The following is a 22,489-nucleotide window of genomic DNA, read 5'->3' on the forward strand; positions in this document are numbered from 1 at the left end:
GTTATGGCATAATCTTATGTAGATTTACAACTGATTTGCATTTTTGGTAATAGTAATACCCACGGTTGAGTGTTCATTTAAATCTTTTGTGAAACTGTTGAATAGAATTGCTAATGTGTTTCCCACATTGATAGAAAAATATCTATTAGAAAACTCATGTGTGAGGAGTCACACTATTTTAGAAATAGCGACATGTACAAACTTACGAGTGGCAGCTCGAAACAAGAAACCCGAAGCCTGGCTGAAACTGTTTTTTTTCTTCTAGTGTTTGCCTTAAATGCGCTTCTTTATTGGAACTGGACAATGTCCCTATTTGTCCACTGTATCCAACAAATTTTTCTGACACACGTGTGTATATAAATTTACCCGGGTTACCAATATTGGCGACTCTATACTAAGACTATTAGTTACTTTAGGTTATCTTTCTTCTTTTTTTCAGAGTAGCTGAGGTACTGGAGATGATCCAGTTCCAAAAGGTTCGCCTGCAAAATGTAAATCACCCACGAGGGACCTTGACTTGAGACTGCATTGATTGTTCCGTTAAATAATGCCCATGCTCTGATCCTTGTTGTATTTGATAGCTATATAGAGAAATCATGTCGTACATGGTATTTACATAAAGGGAAAGCGAGTGGGAGTTTTGATTGATTTATTTCAACATATAATGTATCAATATAACAAGATACAGTATATGTTGAAATAAATCAATCAAAACTCAAAAAAATCAAGTTTGATTCTGTTTAGTATCGACGGCGTCTCGAAACTTGCGTAAGCGATGTAAATGATATATTCCATCATAGAGCCATATGTTGTTTCTTTTTTAAGGTGTGGTGGGTGGGGAGGAGTATTTTGAATTTTGAAGTTTGTTGACCTTTAGGATTTTTAAAATCGATTCTCTTTTATGAAGATATATCTTAATTTCTACATGGAATAACATCCCCAAAGCGCTTGAAAGGTTGAACGTTCATTGTAGTTGTTAAGTATATTCGTGCACTGTACTGGCAGACTGAACATTCAAGAAGAACTTACACGAGCATTTCTATGAAAAGACAGCGATGGAAAAGATGTCCTATCCGATTGACAAACATGTGACCTCAGATTTTAGAAAATGATGCAAAACATTTCTTTTTATTTAAAAACTAAGTAGTTTCCATCATTTAGCTTAAGAATTATTTCTGTTAAATCTATTTCTGTAGTTTTTTCCTCAGATCTGCATAGCAAACAAATTACTAGTAAGCAGGTTAGCATTTAGATTTTTTTGTTTCAGACAAGACAGCTAATTCTATACATCTGCCCTTAAGATCCTAACCCCTGGAATTGACCCCCGGAGTCCCGAGGTCATGCAGCGAGAAAAACTCCAAGAACGATACATTAAGGTCGCAGATGTCCGTGGCGCTAGAAAATCCTGGAAAATTGAAAAGACAGCGTGCGGCTTGAATTATTTTCAAGTGCTTGGGAAAACTTTTAAATGATCTTAACAAAGATTGAATGTGGCAAATTTAAGTCTGAGCATATTGACTGAGCCTCGTATTTTCATGAAACCACATCCAGGGTCAATATTTTAATATTTGGAATTATACTCGGGTTAAAGGCCGAGTGATTCTGGGGACGCCTAATCAGTAGGGATTTTAACACTTTTCTGCCGCCACAGTGTTTGATCTTCCTCTATATTTTCCGTGTTAGATAACGGTACTTTTTCAGTCGTCACTTTGTAATCAAATTAATTACGACCGCCATATTTGTCAAATCCGTGGCAGTCAGGTGCACCGTAATTTTTGTTTCCGATTAGAATCACAAATTGTGTAAAACTCTGTAAAATCAATGTAATTTCTGCTTTGTAGTCGCCGTCGGTTCATCAACGAGGTAATGAAGTGAAGGAATATTCTAATTAAGTCCAGCATCTTACAGATACGATGAAACCTTGTTCATTTAGATATAACCCCACGTGACTTCAACTTTCTTGGAAAAAAAATAAATTCACCAAGAACTACACAAACACTTGCAGACTGTGTACCTTAACAGATTCTGCGCAAACACTGATGGATCATCGGTGTAAAAAAGTAATATATAGAAAAAGGGCATCAAAAGCAGTTATTCAAATATAAGAATTAAACAATTTATAGGTTTGCAATATAGAGATGGTAAACATCGATTTTCATATATGAGGAATTGATTAATGGGGTGTCCAGATTGTTGGGACATACAGAGAGTAAGACGATGTCCAGTAGTGTACGTCGTTCTACAGATAAAAAGTTCACATTTCATACAAATAGCTAACTTACTATTTCAGTCATCTTATTTTTATATAAGTTATTTATAGTCGCCATCGGCAACCCATATGGGCGACTCCTCCAGAAGACTGTTAGTAATGTTAGTGGGAGGATAGTGCAAGATACAGACAGCTTCCCTGGTTCTTAAGTGTACCAGGTGTAAAGCACCCATACACGGGACTCTTATCCCAATGTTAGAAATTTTTAGTTGGAGAAGCAGGGCCTCGGACTCACGACCCCTTGTTTCGTAGTCAAACAGTGTTACCACTGGTCATCTTGCATTCTAATGATTATCGTGTTCAAATGTTATCATGTTATCAAAATTTTGTACATAATTTGTGTAAAGCCATTCCACGCTATACATACACTTTGTTTTGTAATGTCATCTTTGCTGGCTTCATGTGATGATAGCACAGAAGACAGCTCTTACCTTATCCCAGACATGAAGGGTTATTCATATAGGTTGAATTACTCTGTCACTTCCAAAATAGGTGTTCTTATCTCTTGATGTATCTATGTATACCGCATTCTCGCATCCAGACGTCTACCATGGTTCGTCTCGGGATTTTGACGAACCTCTGATGGCTGAGAATGTGTATACCGTTAATTGACTTGAACTTGAAAACTTAGCAAAACTCAAAATTGGAGTGTTTTGTGTAATAGGAATAGATAGTCTAAAAACTTTTGATCAGAAGGACCGAAATAAATGCGTTCTTTATACGCATTCATTAGACATGCTGCAAAAAAAAATTGTGCATTGATCATATTTATGTAATAATTTTGTTGCCAAATAAAAAGAACGATGTAATATTATAACTCAAACATAACTAATTTGCAGAACATATATATCGGCGTAAAAGTCAATAAAATACTTCAAAAACTGGCACCAAACTTTATATAATTTGATATTAAAAATGGGAAAATTTGGGGACACATTTATTTAGCAACGAATATATATAAATGTTCATGAGCCAGAAATGGCTTAAAACCGAAATAAAAGTTATATTATTTTACGCTTAACAAAATTGTTACTATTTTGAACGTTTTCTGTACAAAAATTTCATTTCCATACCAATATAGACCCTGTTTTCCATTATTTTCTTCCATTTATAGAACCGCTTTCTGGTGTCCCCCATTTTAGTTGTAATTCAAGCTCAAGAAATAAAAGAAGAACAAAATGACAAAGTTGAAACATGACGGCAACTATAAATATACATGACATCTCCCGTCGCAAATTGTAAAGTCTGTTAACTTGTTACCATTTTTGTACCTCAGAATATATATTTATAAAGTTATACTTTATTTAATAAAGTTGAGATGGATATTTCTTCCAACTACAAAATTAGCAGCATGGACGTTCTTTGCTAGAACAGAACAGAACAGAAGAACACATGAGGGAAACTATTTCCATTAATCAAATTACACTTCTTCTTTAGTGCTTACTATAACAAATTTACAAAAGTAAAAAAAAATACACGTTTTTTCGTCAAGCACGGGGAGAGGGGATTTTGTCTTGCTTTTTTCCAGATTGTATATCGGCTGGAAATTTTTGCGGTCAGATGAAACACAAGCCGACAAGATGCAGCATGTGCCGACATTTTTTGTCCGTGCTTAACAACTAATTTTTAATTGTAACTTTGTCTGTTAATACGCTTATTAAAATGATAACGTAATCCTCAATGAAGAAAAAATAGTGTTGACGACCACGTATCTAGTGCGGATAATATCTTGACGATAATCCGCCAATAATCCAGTGATAATCCGACGGCAGACCTATGGATTATCTGAGTAACATGTAGGGCGCGGTACTTTATGGAATAAAACATATTCGAATTGTCTTAATTGGTAAAAGGACATGAAAAAACTTGCTGTCAAAAGACAACCTGCAGATTTTGGAAATTTATTATCCACATTTCTTTGATTTAGTTCACATTCTTATTCGTTTTGCCCCCCCCTCCCCCCCCCCCCCCCCCCCCCCCCCCTCTCTCTCTCTCTCTCTCTCTCTACCCTCCCCCCTCTCTCTCCCCTTTGGTTTTCACATAATGTATATAATATGTGCATGAAAGGTTCATTGAAAAAGAAATACAACAAAATATGTAATACGAGACCCAAAACAATAGATTTTGACAAATATTTGTTTCTTGATCTTATCATCAGTTTTACGGCAAAACATGAAATTCCTTTTTATTTCTTCCTAATCAAAGGTGAGAACATATAACATAACAACCAAACAATACGAAATTTAGCACCTTCAGTCTGAGCTCTGGGCTTCGCAATGTTGATATGTTTCGTCACCTTTAGAAGAATATAATTACGTATCGTTTTCAAACTTTTGTAAAAATATTTGCAAACCACGCGTTCAGATTGCAAACTAAGTCGGCAAATTTGCAATCAGCTTTTGGTCGTTTAGTACGGGCGAATGTTTACTCTCCAAGTGATGATTGGTGAAGATGGAGACCTAAAAGCGGTACCCAGTCGGCGTGTTTACAGTCTGTACGTGTTAAAATCTTGTTGAGAACCACTCATCTAATATGTCTGTTCTGTTTTCACAGGAATTGTTACGCATTTTTTTAATCTACGAATCTTTGTCGGTGTATGATGTACCTGACAAATAGTCCAATACACTAATAATTAATCATCAAACATTACTCTTTGATGTTCCGCTTTATGGGCTTTCAAAGAAGTCAATATTTTGGTACCTGTAGCGCTACTCAAATTTTGTAACGGTGCATTGAATAATAAACAGATAAAGATAATTTTAATAGAAGCAATATGAACAAATAAGGAAACTCTCCCACATCTCACACAAAAAAAGTAATAACGAAATCAAGCGCGTAACATTTCGCTACCATTTTCACCGCTCTCCCTCCCCACCCCCATCCTCTACCACAGCCCAGCTTATCATGATTAACTTTTAATACACCAGAAAATGGACATTCCCAGTGAAATATGTTTTCTTTATTTTGTATGATCTGTATAGATTTAGGCAATGTCACCTTAAAATTCTCCCTACCAGTTGTATAACAAATGCTTTCTCATATTTTTTTCAGAAGCTAATAAAAATTCTTAGATACTCTAGAAAGCAATTCTAAACGGGCGTTTCCATTGTCCTTGCCCATACATCGTATTGTTACAGTGGACAGTTTCCCGACAGTCTCTTCAAGGACCACAGCGACTGCAGGGAATCAACGCTCTCCACACTCCGGTTTTGTCCATCCCTTTCAGTATTTTTACCCATTTTTCGGAGGAAATTGAAATTACAATTGCCATTATTATGTTAATACCACTTCACTTTTTCCATTTTTGAAACATTTTCTTTCATCAGAGAATGTCAAGATGTGATCTGCAGTGAAAAGGGTTTCATACACTTTCCTCTCTGCATCCATGGGAAAACTAAATTGATGCACTTTTTAAAGTTTAGAATCCGTATTAATTTGTTTTATAGATTAAATAGTGTCTTCTTATAAATGAACCATGTCTATATAGTAAAATATTTTCACTTATTACTTGCAGTATGTTACTAGAATATGTCAATGAATATTTGTTTAGAATACGACTTAGATGATGGATTTTTTTTAAAATATATATATGATCAAATGTCTTCTTTAATAATTACCAGGTAAATATCGGATGCCCTTTGCAAGAAAATGTTACCCATTTCAACAGAAAGGATCACATACAAAAAGAGATCAATCCTGTGGATATGCTATCAGAATGTTCGCTTAAAAAAAAATAAAATCCATTTTTAGAAAAAATATCCATATGAAACGAAAAGAAATTAATTAACAATATATGTTCACTTCGCGTTTGATGCAGATAGCAATGAACAATATTAGCTGAAAATGGCTTTATATATTCGGGTAAATCTTCTAAACATATTTATATGATTTATTAAAATCTCTAAATATCCTAATGCGTATTTACTTTAATACTTCCAAAGACGACTTTCGTGATTTACTTGTAAAATGCAAAGTTATAAGAAGTGATTTAAGATTGATTTAAATTCATTTGTACAGCCCCATCTTTAAATCGGATCAAAAACTTTAAACATCATTACGTGTTATTAAGTGGCTTATTAAAATTTGTCGTTTAATATTTATTCAAATCATTTTACCGATTTAACATTATAGTAACTTCGGAATAAAAAAAGGAAGAAATTATCTCTGTCATGCGATTGTTTGTTTATCGCGCTAATCAAGGATTCACCATTGATTTTTTGCCGTCGCTTTAACCAGTTATCACTGAGTTCTCTGGCAACGCAGCTTTTTCATTGGACAGCGGCCTGTCAAAGAGGCCGTCCCGATTATTTATTCTACCGTACTTAGGAGCTTAAACCATATTGTGATCTATCAAAAATTGTAGTAACATTTTTGAAGACATAAGCTTTCTTAAGCCGTTATTCCAGGACTAAGGTAATTCTCTATAGAGTTACAGAAGAATTTGCGGATCAAAAATCCAGGAATAAGACGTTCTGAGAAGCTTAGTATTAAACAAAAAGCCGAAAATACTTAATAAATACGCTGCTAAATAGTTTTAACTATCTAAGTGTAGAAAAGACACGGATTAAGCAAAGCTCATTAGCAGACAAGATAAGAAGAATATAAATCAGAAGTTAATAAGGTAAGCTTCTACTTTCTAAAATTATCTGATCAAGCAATTGTGTATTGCATGTTGTCGTTTGTAATATCAAATTCTAGTTAAATCAGCCGAAAATAAATTAATTTATATCCATCCAACATATATTTAATAAAATTAAAATTATTTTATTCTTTATTATCATATCTAGTTGAAAATGCACAAGCCGTCGCATTTGCACGAGAAAATCAAAGCGACGATAACGGTAATTCGCCTAATTTGAAAAGAATTCGATTTATTTCTACTGTTATACCGTATCATTTACACTCAATTTTCGTCAGCTGATAAAATTGAAACCACTCAATTAGGATAAATCATAAATGCCGTTATTTGAATTATATTCTATTTACAAAAAAGGCAAGAACACGTTTTTTGATAAAAAGGCCTTGGGGAGAAATTTTGAATGAAACGAGAACAAATGGTTGAAAATGAATCATATATTGTCAACACAGTCATATCATTATCAATTGGTCAGTTGTTGAATTGACCCTAATTTTCGCATCGTGAAATTCGAGTGACCACTTGTATAGCCTACACATTTTGTCCACATATTACCTAAAGTTCACATCCAAAACGGAAAATGCCTGTCGAGGTCGTGAATGATTGTGATGATATTAAATATACATCAATAAAACTCGAAAGGAGTTGTTCGGATTCTGGTATGTTGTGATTTTTGTTACTAACTTCTCATTTTTCATAATTTTGTTTTCATACGAGCGTAGCATGGGCACTTTTTGAATAGGGAAATGTATCTGTTTGCACCTGTGCTATGTAAATTTTCATCAGAAGGCGTGTTTGTTATTACAACTATACATGGTTATGATTTCATAGCGTGAAACGGGTTTCGTTTGAAGTTGCCTTCTTTAAAATTCAAATCAGACTTTGGTAGTCGAAGTTTGTTTATTTTTCTTGATGAGGTATAGTGAAAAAAAGAAAGACTGAACTGAAGAAATTGCTTGATTTTGGAGTACCATCTCATGTGTTAATTTTATATAATATTGCACCCGTTTGTCTCTTTAACATAAAAGAAATGTAAATTGACTGGCAAAATAAGTAAACGTGACTATTTGTAGGTTATGAAAACTATCTTTTACATTTTTAAATTCTTTCACCTTCGAAATTATTTTGTTTTCTTCCATAGTCCTTTCATGAAAAATACCTCTAGTTCAAAGAATTGAAGTCTAATTTATTGTTCTTAATTTCGTAATGTGCACGTGCCGTAAATCCCAGAGATACTCCTGTCCTATCAAAAGAAGACACTGAGACAGGCCTGTCGTGTAAAACAGGTGATACACACCTTTTAAATTAGCGAAATGATCCAAATCTCCTAATCCGAGAATTAAAATAGCAAGTAGTTGAGTAAATATCATACAGCAATTGACATTTCTTCCTAAATCATTTTTAATAACTAGTTACAACAGCTTAATGTAATCTTAAAATATAAACATCGTAGTGTGTTTCCCTAAAGATAAACTAGTGTGTTTGATTACTATACTTGATAGTAATTAAATCATTAAATAGTTTAGCCTATTTAAAATAAATTTCATTTTAAACTGATTATCTCTATCTGACCCTATTCGATGATATCCTTATCTGAATTTTTATTTGACTTATGCTTAAATTTTATTTGATTGTTTTTCTTAAGTCTATAAATGCGGGGTACAGCCTCATCTGCTTAAAACAACACTGCCCTGCTTGCTTGATACTGATACGTATATAAAGTGATTTTATTGAACATGTACTCTTTTCATTTCTACATATATGATATACATATTTCGATAAAAATGGAAGTTCTGTAGACGTTATTAACACAGCTTTTTAGATTATATTAAACGAATGTTTCAGTCATATTTTCGAATAAGAATTATATTCGATTTGTAAAGTTTTATTGAGAAACTAGTGCCCCCAATAATCTTGGGTGGAGGAACGTGCCAAATTAACCGAAAACTCCTCAGAAATTTATATGATATCTTACAATGATAGTTAAATTACCAAATAACTTCGATTTTTAAAACTGTATTCTCAACAAACTCGATCGAAAACAGACAGAAACACCCCTCTTGTTTGACATACAAAGATAATTTGCCCCATCTGACCATTTGAAATGTAGTTTTAACCATTTGTCCGAATGCGTCTAATCGAAAATTATGTCACTACGTTTGCATTGCAAAGTTTTTATCAGATGTGTTTATAGAAATTTAGTCGTAAGCAAATACCATCGCCTCTTCAAATTATCTAAATATCTACAATTGTTTTTACAATGAATTTGTTCGATACCATACATTTGCTTAGATAAGTGGTTTCAAAATTTATCAGCTCTGACTTAATTGTTGTCTAAAAAATGGTATCTTTTTAGAGTAAGTTCGGTGTGAAAAATAGATATGAACGGACTACGTTTGATATGACATTTAACCAGCCTAATAATAATAATAATAATAATAGTAGTTGTAATTTTTACAATTCTAACTGGAAAATAGTTACTATTGATGGTCGAAAATCTAATCTGAGAAAACAATATATATTATCCTACATATGGGAATGCGTAAATAAGGAAAGACATGAAGATACTCAAGCGTAATATAACCTTACGTCATAGCTGGCTGTCTGAAACTTATCAAATATTTACCCTTGAATTAATAAATCGTCACGTATCTAATTGATTCTAACGCCATATGTAACCGATTCTCACTAAATATTTGAACAATTTAGACAAATATGACACCATTGACTGTCAAAACTAAGGATAATTTTCAAAATCAGAAACAAACATTGTTAATTTTGATGGCACAGTTTTATTTATCCAGTTTTGTAATAGTTGAAGTATAGTTTCCGGAAGTCAGCTACGCCTAATTTATTTTTCTATATTTGCAGTTTGTAATTTTTTTTATTTTATAAATTTGAATTTTGCATAAAAGCACTATATTTTCCTTGTTTTGCAGTATTTTCGAAATTTCTTACATCAAATTATTTTATAAGAATGAATTTAGTGTGGATCTACAATTTCATTCATTTGAAATCAAGAACGTTTATTGGTATATTTGATTTAGGACAGAAAGTGTTTTCTTTTCTTTCAAACAAATTTGACTCAGGATATCCTTATAAAAATACACAGACTGGATAAACAAACTAAATATTTCCGATCCAATTTTGTAGCGCAAACATATTTGGTCAGACCAAAACTACAGAGTGTGTAAAATGTTGTTCAGCCCAATTTTTCTGCCGCCAATCTTATGCTAACATTATAAAACAAATACAAAATTCGTGACACAAATAGAATATTGAAAGCATTTCAAATAGATCTCTTCATTTATTCGTGGGGGTGTATTGTCGAAAAATTCACTCAAAATGTAAAAAGTAACCGGGGAATTTTTCATCTAAATTTTCATGTGCTTTATTATTCTTAACGAAAATCAATGTATTTTGAACGGTATCTGTAATACTGGACAAATGTGCGGCATATCAAAAACATTTGTGTTTGAAATGATCTCACTTTCAGAGGTCAAAGTTTGAAAACTTTTTTACAAGCCTGAAACTGTTTTGTAACAATGTGACAAACAATAATGACCAAACTGCCAATTAGTGGGTGGGATTGTGGGCGGAGCAAAATTCTACCCGTATAACTGCGCATGCGTATGACTATTTCCCTTACTGTTTTAACTACGGATTATCGTATGTAAACACGAAACCACGTGTTGGGATTATCATAAATCCAGGGATTTAGAATAGAAACGGTCACTTCTAAATCTTACATTACACTTTGCGAATTAAACATTCTTAACATTATTTTTTCTGTTCGTAAAGTCAGGCTTTAAGAGTTTACTCAAATAACTTCGGTGATCATAATATAAGAGATTAAAATTGCTAATTTCTAAAATTACCCGGATTCAAGATGCTGGATACTGAATCAAGACCGGGAAACGGTGAAATGATGATGGGGTACATGTATAATCAACAACTCTTGTCAACTTCAGAGGACGTGGACAAGGACGTTAACTCTGTGGAGGCGCTGCATCACGTGGATAAATCCCCAGCCAGCAGCCCAGGTAAGCTAAAACTTCCATATTCTCTTGCGGATTTAATGTATGTCATATACTTAAATCACAAACTGGTATACTGCTAAATTTATATAGAAAATGATGAAGAAAAAAATATTTGTTCAATCGTTTAAAATTGGAGTATACTTCATATATGAAGCGATGATAAAATTATTTTATATTCATATATTTTTGTACTTTACACATATATTTACATAATTATTTAAAAATAAAATCGATAATTTCAAATGTCAATTGATACAAAATCTTCAGATCAATTTTCACCACAGTTTGCCAGAACCAGTAGTGAATCTATGTTACAAGTGCCGGCTAAAATGATAACAAATATCTTCAAAAAGTTTGAATAAATTCTTAAATTTCAGTTAGTTCCTTGTATTAACTATAGATTTAGACCTGTAATCAGCTTTATTTTATTTGTTCTTAAGATTACACAGAAAAATATGAAGGTAATAGATTAGTGCTTTAACACATTACCTGAAGTGCTCCAAGTATATAACTTTAAATCAAAAACAAATATAACAAGAAGTGCTGAGGCAATATGGATTCCTCCTTTGTCAAGCTTTTTCCCAGTTATTAACATTAACTAATTTTATTACATGTAAATAAGCGATGTATCCAGAAAGTAAGTAAGTTTTAAATTCACTTCATTGCGCTTGAATATTTTTCACAATTTTGTTTCTTCACATTCTTTCAATGATAAGATTTTTTTTTTGGCTTCTTTTGGATTTACTTTTTTATTTCCAAACAAGAAAATATTCTTCAAATGCACTTTGTAAATATTTTTTCAGGCATGAAAAAAAAAAAACCCCAAAAAACCGTGGCTAAGTTGAACATGCTTTTCAAATTTGACACAGCTAATTTTATAATAATTAGAAATAAGATGTAAGATCTAGGGAAAGACTTATGTTTTTCAGTTGAAGATAATTCCACATTAAGTATAATTTTTAAGGGAAGTGTTTAAATGAAAGATAATTAAAAAATATATATATATAATGCTAATAAGGAAATAAATTTTTTGGAATCGATAAGACACATCGCTCATTTTCTCATGTTTTGTCTCCCTCACGTCACCGCATATTTTTCCATCAAAGAACACGAAGTGCCAATCACCTCGACTTGATTGTTCCATTAACACGTCTTTAGAAACACACTGCTATGGTGTTTCTACATGAATAGGAAAGTCATTGCTGTCAAATGAAATATGCTAATGAGAATAATACAGAGAATGCATACATTTTTACACATAATAAATATGTTTATTTAGTTCCATAAACATGCGTTATTATTTCGTCTTAGCGACACGCTGTTTATTTTGGTAATTCATCACCTAGTAAAAAAAAGATGTCATATTGTGTGCAATACTTTTTAAGTAAAAATAGTAGTATTTTTCATATTTACAGTTATTTATATCATTTGAATTTTAAGTACTTGAAAAAATGCAACTAAGAACATTTTTTAAATTCAGATACTGGCATCGGCCTTCAAGAATCGCCCTATTCGAAACAAGATTACGGAAAACCAGATTACATCAAGCCAGAGTACCCAACTCCATCCGAACATCACCAAATACCACAACTTCATCCGGATATGACGTCAATGGCATACCCACCCGTCAGCTCGCACAAGCCCGGGGCCTACAGTGTAAACGGCATAAGCCTGTCCTCGCCCAATGTAGACATGATGCATCCAGCTATGGGTTATCAAAGTAAGTTCATTTTGCCAAACTTCTACCACAGATAACGGTTATGTGGAAATTTCGGCGATATAAGCACATGATTTATGTGTACGAAGGATAACAATAACTCAATTCTCAATAACTGAAGCCCATTTACGATTATAAACTAACGTTTTTCGGGTAGATAAAATGAAAAATATAAGGTGTGTCTTATGACAATGTATATATGATGAGAAACTATGATGATTTTTCATATATCCCACACACCTGGTACCGGGGGAATGTATGTTACGAGCGCACGACCAACCACGCTGATAAAGTACATCACAACCCTTTTTACAGCGGGATGCCGTACTACCGAGCGCTTGGCCAACCACCGTGAATACCCGGTTTTGTGAGACACGGTTGGAAGTCGTACCCAATTAATTGTATTTCACTAATGTCACGCTGGGACTCTTGTACGATTTAGGTTAATCAAAAACATTTTCGTTTTTATTAAACATAGTGAAATTGTCGCGTTCATTTAAATACAGCAACATTCAGTAAATTTTCAGATTGAAAATAAATGTTTTCTTCATACTCCCTCAGTCCTAACGAACGCCCGGTGTAAAAGGACAGAAAAATTATCATTCTAATGGAAATTAGCTCGCCAGCGTTTTTCTTTTAACAGTTTCCATTTCGTATTTACATTTTATGTCAGTCTTGTAAATGAAGCGTATGAGAGAAACCACATTTCAATAATAAAACTCTAACATTTTATTTTATGTACGCCGATAAAGTTGAAAATTTAAATATTGAAATGATAGAAAATCAAACAAGCTCGTTTCCGTTAACAGTTAAAGTTTTCACTAAATGGCTTCTAGTTCACATAGACACAACCCAACATCATTCTCAAACATGAACATAAATAAGTTTGTCTGACATTAAACTGTCAAAAACACATTATTTCTGCCCGATGTTGCTCCTCTAAAGACATCCCTTTGATGGTAAAACTGTCGTCTGCTGAAAGTCAAAGGAAGGAAAGACTTGAGGAAAATATCGCTATGGTCACAATGTTAAGATGGGTGGGCGAAAGTAATGGATTTTTAGTGGTGACAATGAATCGAAGGGGATGGGTCAAATACTATGGAACTGGGAACGATTTTTTTTTTTTTTGCGGTATCTGAGGGAACAAAATCGCTCTTGTAGTCAAAAGTTTAAGAACCCGACCAGTTTTCATGCGAATAATCTTGTACAGCTTTAGGTTATCTTTTGTCACTCGAAAATTGAGACGTGAACATCGTGTTCATCACTTACCCTAAATACAAAATAATTCTGTCATTTCCCGAACGCAACCTTTTCATTTAGTCACGCTCCGTTCGCATTTTGTGAACATCGACCATGCTCTACACTGACCTTTATGTTTTGCACTTAAATGAAAATTCATGTAGTATGTGCATTGAATTATTTATACGTAGCTGTTTATATGTTATACAGGTTTATGAATTATTCACTACAATATTCACATACTTTCGATTTTTCATAGTGTGGGTATTTTTAATAGAAATACATGCAGTTACAATACAGAGCAATCCTTCATAAAGGTCTTATCATTTTTAAAGAAAGTGGCACACTTTGTTGACAAATAAGTTTTTTTAAAAGCTATTATGAAGTAAAATATTTTGTATAGGGTACATAGTGGAATTTTATCCTTTAAGAAGATTAGCGACGATTTCTAACTTTAATACTTATTAATTCTTTGTGATCCATATGTATTTCTGTAATGAAAGTTCATTAGTATGGTCATATTCCACCTCTGACAAAACAATTTCCCACTTGACATGTCAACGTTTTTTCTTGACCAGGCATGTTTTTATACATTTATGTTAACTTTTTTTTCTTTTATACAAATGTACAATATGTAGTTATGCACCTTATATTGGCGCGGCGTATTCGAATTTGTTGTTCAAAAGCTTGCTTCACCTTTCTCATCCCCAACTATGTATATGAAATATATTAACTTTGTTTTGGCGAATAGTTCTTATTTTTATATACTCTAATAGTAATATATGATTCTCAGTTTCAAGGGAGACAAAATATTGACCTGTCATTGTTTTCTCCCGCAGATATTTCTTTGCTGAATTTATTTCATTATTAATATATTTCATATTTTCAGTGTCCCCATACTCTTCTGGCAACCCAAGAAAACAAAGAAGGGAAAGAACTACTTTTACACGCGCACAGCTAGATGTGATGGAATCACTGTTTCAGAAAACTAGGTACCCAGACATCTTCATGCGCGAGGAAGTTGCGCTGAAAATTAACCTCCCGGAATCAAGAGTACAGGTAATTTATATTTTCTTGGAGAATAACCTATTTTGACAATTTTCGTAAAACGATATATGCAGCTAAATGACTTAAGAATATTTCCAAAACTCGTTGAAAACGATCGATTACAGCAAATGAAAAGAAACCTTCGCACAAAATCAAGGTATGCACACTCAATTATAGGGAATTAAACAAACTCTAATGAAGTGGCTAATGGAGGTATTTTCTGCGGCTATTTGAATTCATTATTCGAATCAATAATGTGAAGGAATTTTGCGTCTTAATTCCAAAGAAATACAAAATGAACGCCATCATGGTACCTTTTGAAATATCCTTGCGAACCGTACTTGGTTATGAAAACATCGCATATTTGGAAAGAAAATATTTTCATTGGCTATTAATACGAGACTTTTTTAAGAAATTGTAAGAACTTTGCCAGCGGCTGTTTTTGTTCTCTTGTTGACATAACGGGTAAACAATATGGTGACACGCTGTAAAAGAAAAACCAAACGACATTTTCTCCTCACTTTTTTAATGATTTACAATTGATACTTCCGAAATTGGGCATATTACCGTCTATTTCATATTTTTCTTTTGCAACCAAGAAATGAAAACAAACTAGGGACTTGGATAAAAAGACTTCAGTTATATATAATTATATTGCAGACCAATTCTGTATCAGTATCATAATTACTCGCGGGTGAAACATCTCCGCATGAAATTGAGAATCTTTTCGATTCTGTTGCTTTTATCTATTAATTAAGTTGAAAATTATCGGGAAATTAACTCCCGATTTTAATCCCAAATCCATTAGCTACGATCTTTAAGTGAAGCAGTGTCGTGGCCATGTCTCTATTCAATAGAAAAAAGTAAACGCTGGGCTAATGAAAGAAGTTCATATGCCTGTTCACAAAACAGTTGTTTCGAGCAGACGAACATCTCGCGTTGTGATAAAAGCAGACGGAGGAAATGCCGCCATTGACATCCACCGCTCTTCCGATCTTTTCATGTTTCAGTAAAAACAAAGTCAACGCCAGGCGTTCGTTTACATCGAATGCCAATTTACGAAACTAAGGTAGCGAAAATTCGCGCCAATTATATTGCAGTAGCATTTCTAAGACACGGAAACATGCAAAGAAAATATAACTTCTTTCTGAATGGAATTAGTTATAGATTGTTTCACTTTTTACAAAAATAATTAATTTTCAAGTCATTCAAAAACACTAATACATTTTTGATAGCCCGTTATCACACAGGTGCGTTTTTTAACCAGATGACATTTCAAAAAAAGTCAAGCGGTACACGCTCTAGGTGGTTAGACAATATTATATTCCATAGGAAATGATACAGAAAAATCGATTTCCACATAAATTATGAATCAATATTAAATGATATTTCAATTTCAAATACCCCAGATAGATTTGGGAAAGTGACGTAAATTACTTCTGATTCACATTTATATGCAAATTAAGGCCACATAGAGGTCGACTGGTTTCAGAAACAGTTTTTTAGGAGCAAGAAAATCGATTCAAAATATCTCGGACTTTACAACTTTACAATACAAGCAGTGAACGATATTAATTAATTAATACCTTAACTGACTGCGTTGAATTAATCCATTCAGTCACAATGCATCCATCACAGACGGAAATAAATTATTAATACGACTATCATTTCATTTTCAGGTCTGGTTCAAAAACAGACGTGCCAAATGTAGGCAACAACAAAAGGCCAAGGAGGGAAACAACAACAAATCGCCAACACCAAAGAAGGCTAAAAGCCCACCCCCTCCTCCATCCATATCTCCCGTCGGAAGTTACACGAAACCAACGCCGGTATCCAGCCCACTAACAAATGGAAGTATGAACGCACCGACTTCAATCTGGAGCCCGGCTTCTATCTCGCCAATGAATGATCTAATGTACCAGAACAGTTGTATGCAGAGAGCCGGCAGTTACCCAATGAGCAACATGCACACCGGATATTCTCATCAAAATTATGGACCATCTTCATATTACGGAAACTCGGATTACTTGTCACCAATGCAACTTCCTGTTATGCATTCTAACCAAGCCAATACAATGTCCAACTCATATTCTAACCAGTATTCATCATTGCCGACGGCGCAGGGCCTGTCCCGACCACCTGTGGCCGGCGGCGACTGTTTAGAATACAAAGACACTTCATCATGGCCAAAATTTCAAGTTTTGTAATAGTGACATCATATGTGTGATGCAACAATCACTGTGATTATTTATTACCGCCGGAGGATGGAATAGTCAACAGACATTCGGTATATTCCGTGTAAGAGCGCGTGCAATTCCGGAAAGTGCCGATTCTGGGAAAACTGTCGTCTGCAGACTGTTTGACATTACATAGGCAAAGAAAAATGTATGAAGCGCCAAGAGGGGCTGGCATTCAAGGTGCAACATAATATTTGCATGACATTCGAAAGTGCTTGAGCAGTTGTGAAGCAGAGGAAAGAAGACATTTACAAATTTATGACAATCAATAGTTGTTGTTGTTTATTAGTCACGATGTTGTACAGAATACAACAAAGTTACGGAGGTATACTCGAGATAAACTGTAAATTATATTTCTCCACATTCCAAAAATTGTTCAAATTTTTATATTTCAACGTCATTCCTTACATTGAAACTTTCATTGTATCACCTTTTCGTTTATTTTCTATCTAAAACTGAAGTTACTTGCCAAAAAAAAACCTACATTATTTTGTATTCATTTTTTTTTTCAAAAAAAAAAAAAAGTCCAGTTTGATATATATAAAATACTGAAAAAAATCTCTGGTCATTTTTCGTTTGTTTCATTCCATTACTCAAAATCATTGTCACATATTGATTGGCAAAAACGCAATATAAAAGGATCTTATTATTTGAAGGATTCAGTGGCATTAAAAGTGTGTTTAAATATTTGATTTTTTTTTTCTAAGTGATAAATATATTTAAATTGTTTAAAAGAATATTTATTAAACAGCAGTTTTCTGAACAAGGTAATTGCTTTTAAAGCAATACTTTAACTGTGGAATAAAGTCTTCAGCATTTTTTTTCCTTGATTATATAAGTTTGTGGTAACTTCCTTTTTGACTTGACTTCTTTTGAATGGCATTTACTACTTTCACTTTGAGATTTTAAAAAGGAAGTATATGATATTAAGTATTCAAAATTTGAGGATATATTAACTCAGTATAGGAACAGGTATATTAAAGATAATGAGATTGTAGTATAGATTAAATAACTTAATTTTTGTACAAAGTGTAAATTCATGTAAATGTTTAAGTTCACTTGTTGTTGTTTTGAAGATGAATTTGTTTTGCACTGTATACAAATGTTGTAAAATGTACATGTATATCTAAATACAAATTATCAGTTTAAATGTACAGTAAATTCAGTCAGACATGTTTTGAATATTCTGTTATGTATAATTATTTCATAGAAAGTATCACAAAACGCCAAAACAAGTCTAATATAGATTTATTATTGACAAATTTTATGTTCACAAAATATTGCAAAATATTGAACATATTGGGAATAAATGCAATAATTTCACTAATGTTTTCTTTTTTCACTATATTGCCTATGGTTATCATCTATAGATGGAATACAGAAATAAAGTAACAGTTTTGCTATAATCCCTCGAACCTCTCCAAAATGTTTTTCAAACAATTTCAGTTTTATCTCGTATGACATATGTAACTTTTACCTACAGACTTGTTTCCTTTCATGCCATGCCAGGCTAAGCCTCTCATCAACCAGAACTTCAGAATGAGTGAGGCTTGAATCTATGACCTTCCATTCCCGAGGTGGATGCCTAAACCACGAGGCCAAGGTGTACAATATATTTGGATGAACACGTTTGGAAGACTTGTTTGTTAACATAATGTAGCATACTTTAAACCGCTTCAATTTACCTGCATTTCCATCTATGCTTAAAATGATTCCAGATGCATGAAGACCCAGTCAAAAATTTATTTCTGAAGGGCTTATATTCTTTTCCTATTATTTGACTCATCTGAATTTCATGACCGTAAGCTAAAAAATATGGCTAGTTTTTTCAAGCAGATTTAGTAAACATGTGGCCCCGGATTTCACCCAGTCTTTTTTTCTTTTTACTCCAGATGATCAAGTTTTAAAACTGAAAGACAAAGATTTGTTTAGGTTTCATGTAAATTAGGTAAAAACGAGACTATTTGGGCATTAACAACAATCAATTATGACTGGACCTAGTGACTTATCTTTTTACCCAAGATGATTCAGCTTGGAACTTTACGCAGACAAAAAATCTGCCGTGTTTTCATTGTCATAAAATTATGGTTAACAAGAATGCCACTGTCACAAAATACGCCCGTCATTGAACTTGGCCTAATTCAAGGACAATAATCTAAGAGTGCCTGGGGCGATTTGGCTGGTTATCGAACTTGTCCAAGATATTATGCCCACAAACATCATCTGCAAGTTTGGTGAAGATTGGATGAAAACTGTTCGACTTAGAGAGTGGACAAGGCTAAATTTGCAGATTTCTAGTAATTCAAGAGCCATAATCCAAGAGTGCATTCTACTAAAATAGCAAACCATAATTAGTTTGGTATGGCAAGTTTTTATTTTAATATTGTCATCCCTACTGAAAAGAATAGCACTTTTGATATATGAATTCTTCACTTTGTAGACATACAACATTTACTTACAGAATCATTTCTTTTCATGCCATGCCAGGCAGGAATTCAATCTGTACTAGAAAGCCTCTCAACAACCAGCACTTCAGAATGGGTGAGGTGTTAATGAACATAGATGATTTTTACATACCATAAAGAACAGTACATGTGTATATATAAAAACAAATTGCATAACTTGTGTCTACATCACATTTTCGATTAATTTCATTTTTCTGCTAGAGGTTACAAGTCACGAGAGTACAGAGAGGCAGCAATAGTAAGTTACTGAATGTCACAAAGCAACTAACAGAAGTACTTATGTGTAAACTTTTTGAATACTTTTATTTTCTTTACAGCTATGTGTTTTCTGTAAGCTTCCAATTCTGTTTATAAGGTTTGAACAACTTCAGTTTATGGTGTCCATAATGTAACACTCATGACAACATGGAAGGTTTAGCCTAAACTCAGCCTGCAGGGTAATTAGCACAATCTTGAAAGCACAGAATCAAACCTCTATACTTTGTTGGCTTAGTTGACCTGTTTATTTTGATGCACCAACAGCATAACATCTAGAGTGTAACTTCAGTTATGTGTTCATTCTGTCGTACCAAGAGAGTAACATCCAGAGTTTAACTCCATTTAAAAGTTCGTCATGTTGTACCAACAGTATATGATCCACAGTGTAAATTCATTTATGTATTCACCTTTTCATCAGCCTGTGTCTAGAGTGTAACATCCAGAAATTCAATAGGAAGGAACAATCAACTTTATTGATCCACTTTTTGTGTCCAGATTGTAACATCCATAATGTAACTGGAAGGTATAATCCCAACTATCTACTTCTTCAGCTTATTTGACTTGATCCAGGATAACTTTGGAACACAATCTGATTTAATTATAACTTGTAACCCATCCATACATTTCTGTAATACTGATGGAATATTTATACTGCCATCCTGTAAAAAGAGAACAAAAAGTTACAGTTTATACTGGTTTAGGAAGTTAATGTAACCCTAGTTGTAATGCAATAATAATCTATGCTAGTATTGCAGTAAAAGACTGTATATCACTCATGCAAGTAACTAGTCTGTGTAACATTTTCAGTAAAGAGTCTGTATAACTCGTACAAACGACCAGTCTCTATAATACTGGCAAGTAACAAGTCTGTATAACTAATGCAAGTAACTGGTCTGTATAACTCATGTGAGTAACCAGTCTCTATAACTTTTGCAAGTACCCTGCCTGTATAACTAATGCTAGTAACCAGTTTCTATAATTCATGCAAGTAACAAGTCTGCCTAACTTAGTTTCATCATATATTATTGCATATATATATACATACATTCTATTCACATACAAGCATACATTAATACATTATTATTAGTATTATTATTATACCAGATTTATATAGCGCCCTTTTCATGATCAATTTCACGTTCAAAGGCGCTTTACATAGTTCAAATGCAGCCACACAGGGCGCATAATTCATCCTCTACTAGTACAGACACAGAGCGATCTGACCAGAGGGACAGAGTGAGACAAAGCCCCCACAGAGAGATCAGAAATACATCAATGTAAATATACAAAGGGGTTGGGCCAGAAGTTATAACAACATTATCAGGGGCCCTCCCCTGTCTAACTCAAACAAATAACCAGTCTGTACAGCTAATGGAAGTAACAAGTCTGTATAATTCATAAAAATAACCAGTCTGCAAGAAAATAAAACTCAAGGAAGCAACAAGCCTGTAAACCTCATGGAGATAACCTGTCTGTATAACACATGGAAGTAACCAGGCTTAATAACTCCAGGAATAGACAAGTCTGCATAATATATTGAAGTAACAAAATTGAATGTACCCAGATTGTTCAACTAATGGAAATGACAACAGTGTACAACTGAGTAAAGTGACCTGACTGTAATACACTAAAGTAACCACAGTGTACAACTCATGGAAGTAACCTGACTGTATAACACATGGTAGTAACCTGACTGTACAATTCATGGAAGTAACCTGAATGTACAACTCATGGAAGTAACCTGACTGTATAACACATGGTAGTAACCTGACTGTACAATTCATGGAAGTAATCTGACTGTATAACACATGGTAGTAACCTGTACAAAATTCATGGAAGTAACCTGAATGTACAATTCATGGAAGTAACCTGAATGTATAACTCGTGGAAGGAACATGACTGTATAACACATGGTAGTAACCTGACTGTATAACACAGGGAAGTAATCTGACTGTACAATTCATGGAAGTAACCTGACTATACAACTGAAGGAAGTAACCTGACTGTATAACACATTGAAGTAACCTGACTGTATAACAGATGGAAGTAACCTGACTGTGTAACACACGGAAGTAACCTGGCTGTATTACACATGGTAGTAACTTGTCTGTTTAACAAATCGTAGTAACTTGACAGTAACACATGGTAGTAACTTGACTGTATAACATATGGAAGTAACCTGACTGTATAACACAGTGAAGTAACCTGACTGTATAACATATGGAAGTAACCAGACTTTTTAACACATGGAAGTAACCTGACTGTATAACACATGGAAGTAACCTGACTGTATAACACACAGAAGTAACCAGACTGTATAACACATGGAAGTAACCTGACTGTATAACACATAGAAGTAACCAGACTTTTTAACACATGGAAGTAACCTGGCTGTACAATTAATTAAAGTAACCTGACTGTATAACAAATGGAATAACCTGAATGTACAACTGATGGAAGTAACCTGACTGAAAAGCACATGAAAATAACCTAACTGTACAACAAATGGAAGTAACCTGACTGTATAACACATGGAGGTATCCTGATTGCACAACTCATGGCAGTAAACTGACTGTATAAC

General features: G+C 33.6%; 2 protein-coding genes across 13 annotated transcripts in view; one reads left to right on the forward strand and one right to left on the reverse strand.

Annotated features, from left to right (window-relative positions):
- Positions 1-6,585: 6,585 nt before the first annotated feature.
- LOC123527582 (homeobox protein OTX2-like) lies at positions 6,586-18,508 on the forward strand. 3 transcript variants are annotated; one of them, XM_045307162.2, is made up of 5 exons: positions 6,586-6,890; positions 10,795-10,948; positions 12,426-12,665; positions 14,791-14,960; positions 16,628-18,508. In XM_045307162.2, exons 2-5 carry the CDS (start codon positions 10,795-10,797, stop codon positions 17,153-17,155), a joined length of 1,092 nt encoding a protein of 363 aa, XP_045163097.1. In that variant the 5' UTR covers positions 6,586-6,890; the 3' UTR covers positions 17,156-18,508. The 3 variants fall into 3 exon arrangements, with proteins under 3 accessions (XP_045163097.1, XP_045163103.1, XP_045163088.1); XM_045307168.2 differs by lacking the exon at positions 6,586-6,890 and adding an exon at positions 7,309-7,564 and having other exon boundaries at positions 10,877-10,948; XM_045307153.2 differs by lacking the exon at positions 6,586-6,890 and adding an exon at positions 7,311-7,564.
- LOC123527552 (serine--tRNA ligase, mitochondrial-like) overlaps positions 18,418-22,489 on the reverse strand; it is a 37,108-nt gene continuing 33,036 nt past the window's right edge. For 9 of the 10 annotated variants that reach the window (XM_045307091.2, XM_045307081.2, XM_045307100.2 and 6 more), the window contains one exon: positions 18,418-20,567. In XM_045307091.2, coding sequence (XP_045163026.2) covers positions 20,448-20,567 — 120 coding nt within the window. In that variant the 3' untranslated portion in view covers positions 18,418-20,447. The remainder of the gene's footprint in view (positions 20,568-22,489) is intronic. The other variant, XR_006681772.2, reaches the window with a different exon arrangement.

The sequence above is a fragment of the Mercenaria mercenaria genome, chromosome 1, assembly GCF_021730395.1.
Source record: "Mercenaria mercenaria strain notata chromosome 1, MADL_Memer_1, whole genome shotgun sequence".
Taxonomy (NCBI): Eukaryota; Metazoa; Mollusca; class Bivalvia; order Venerida; family Veneridae; genus Mercenaria; species Mercenaria mercenaria.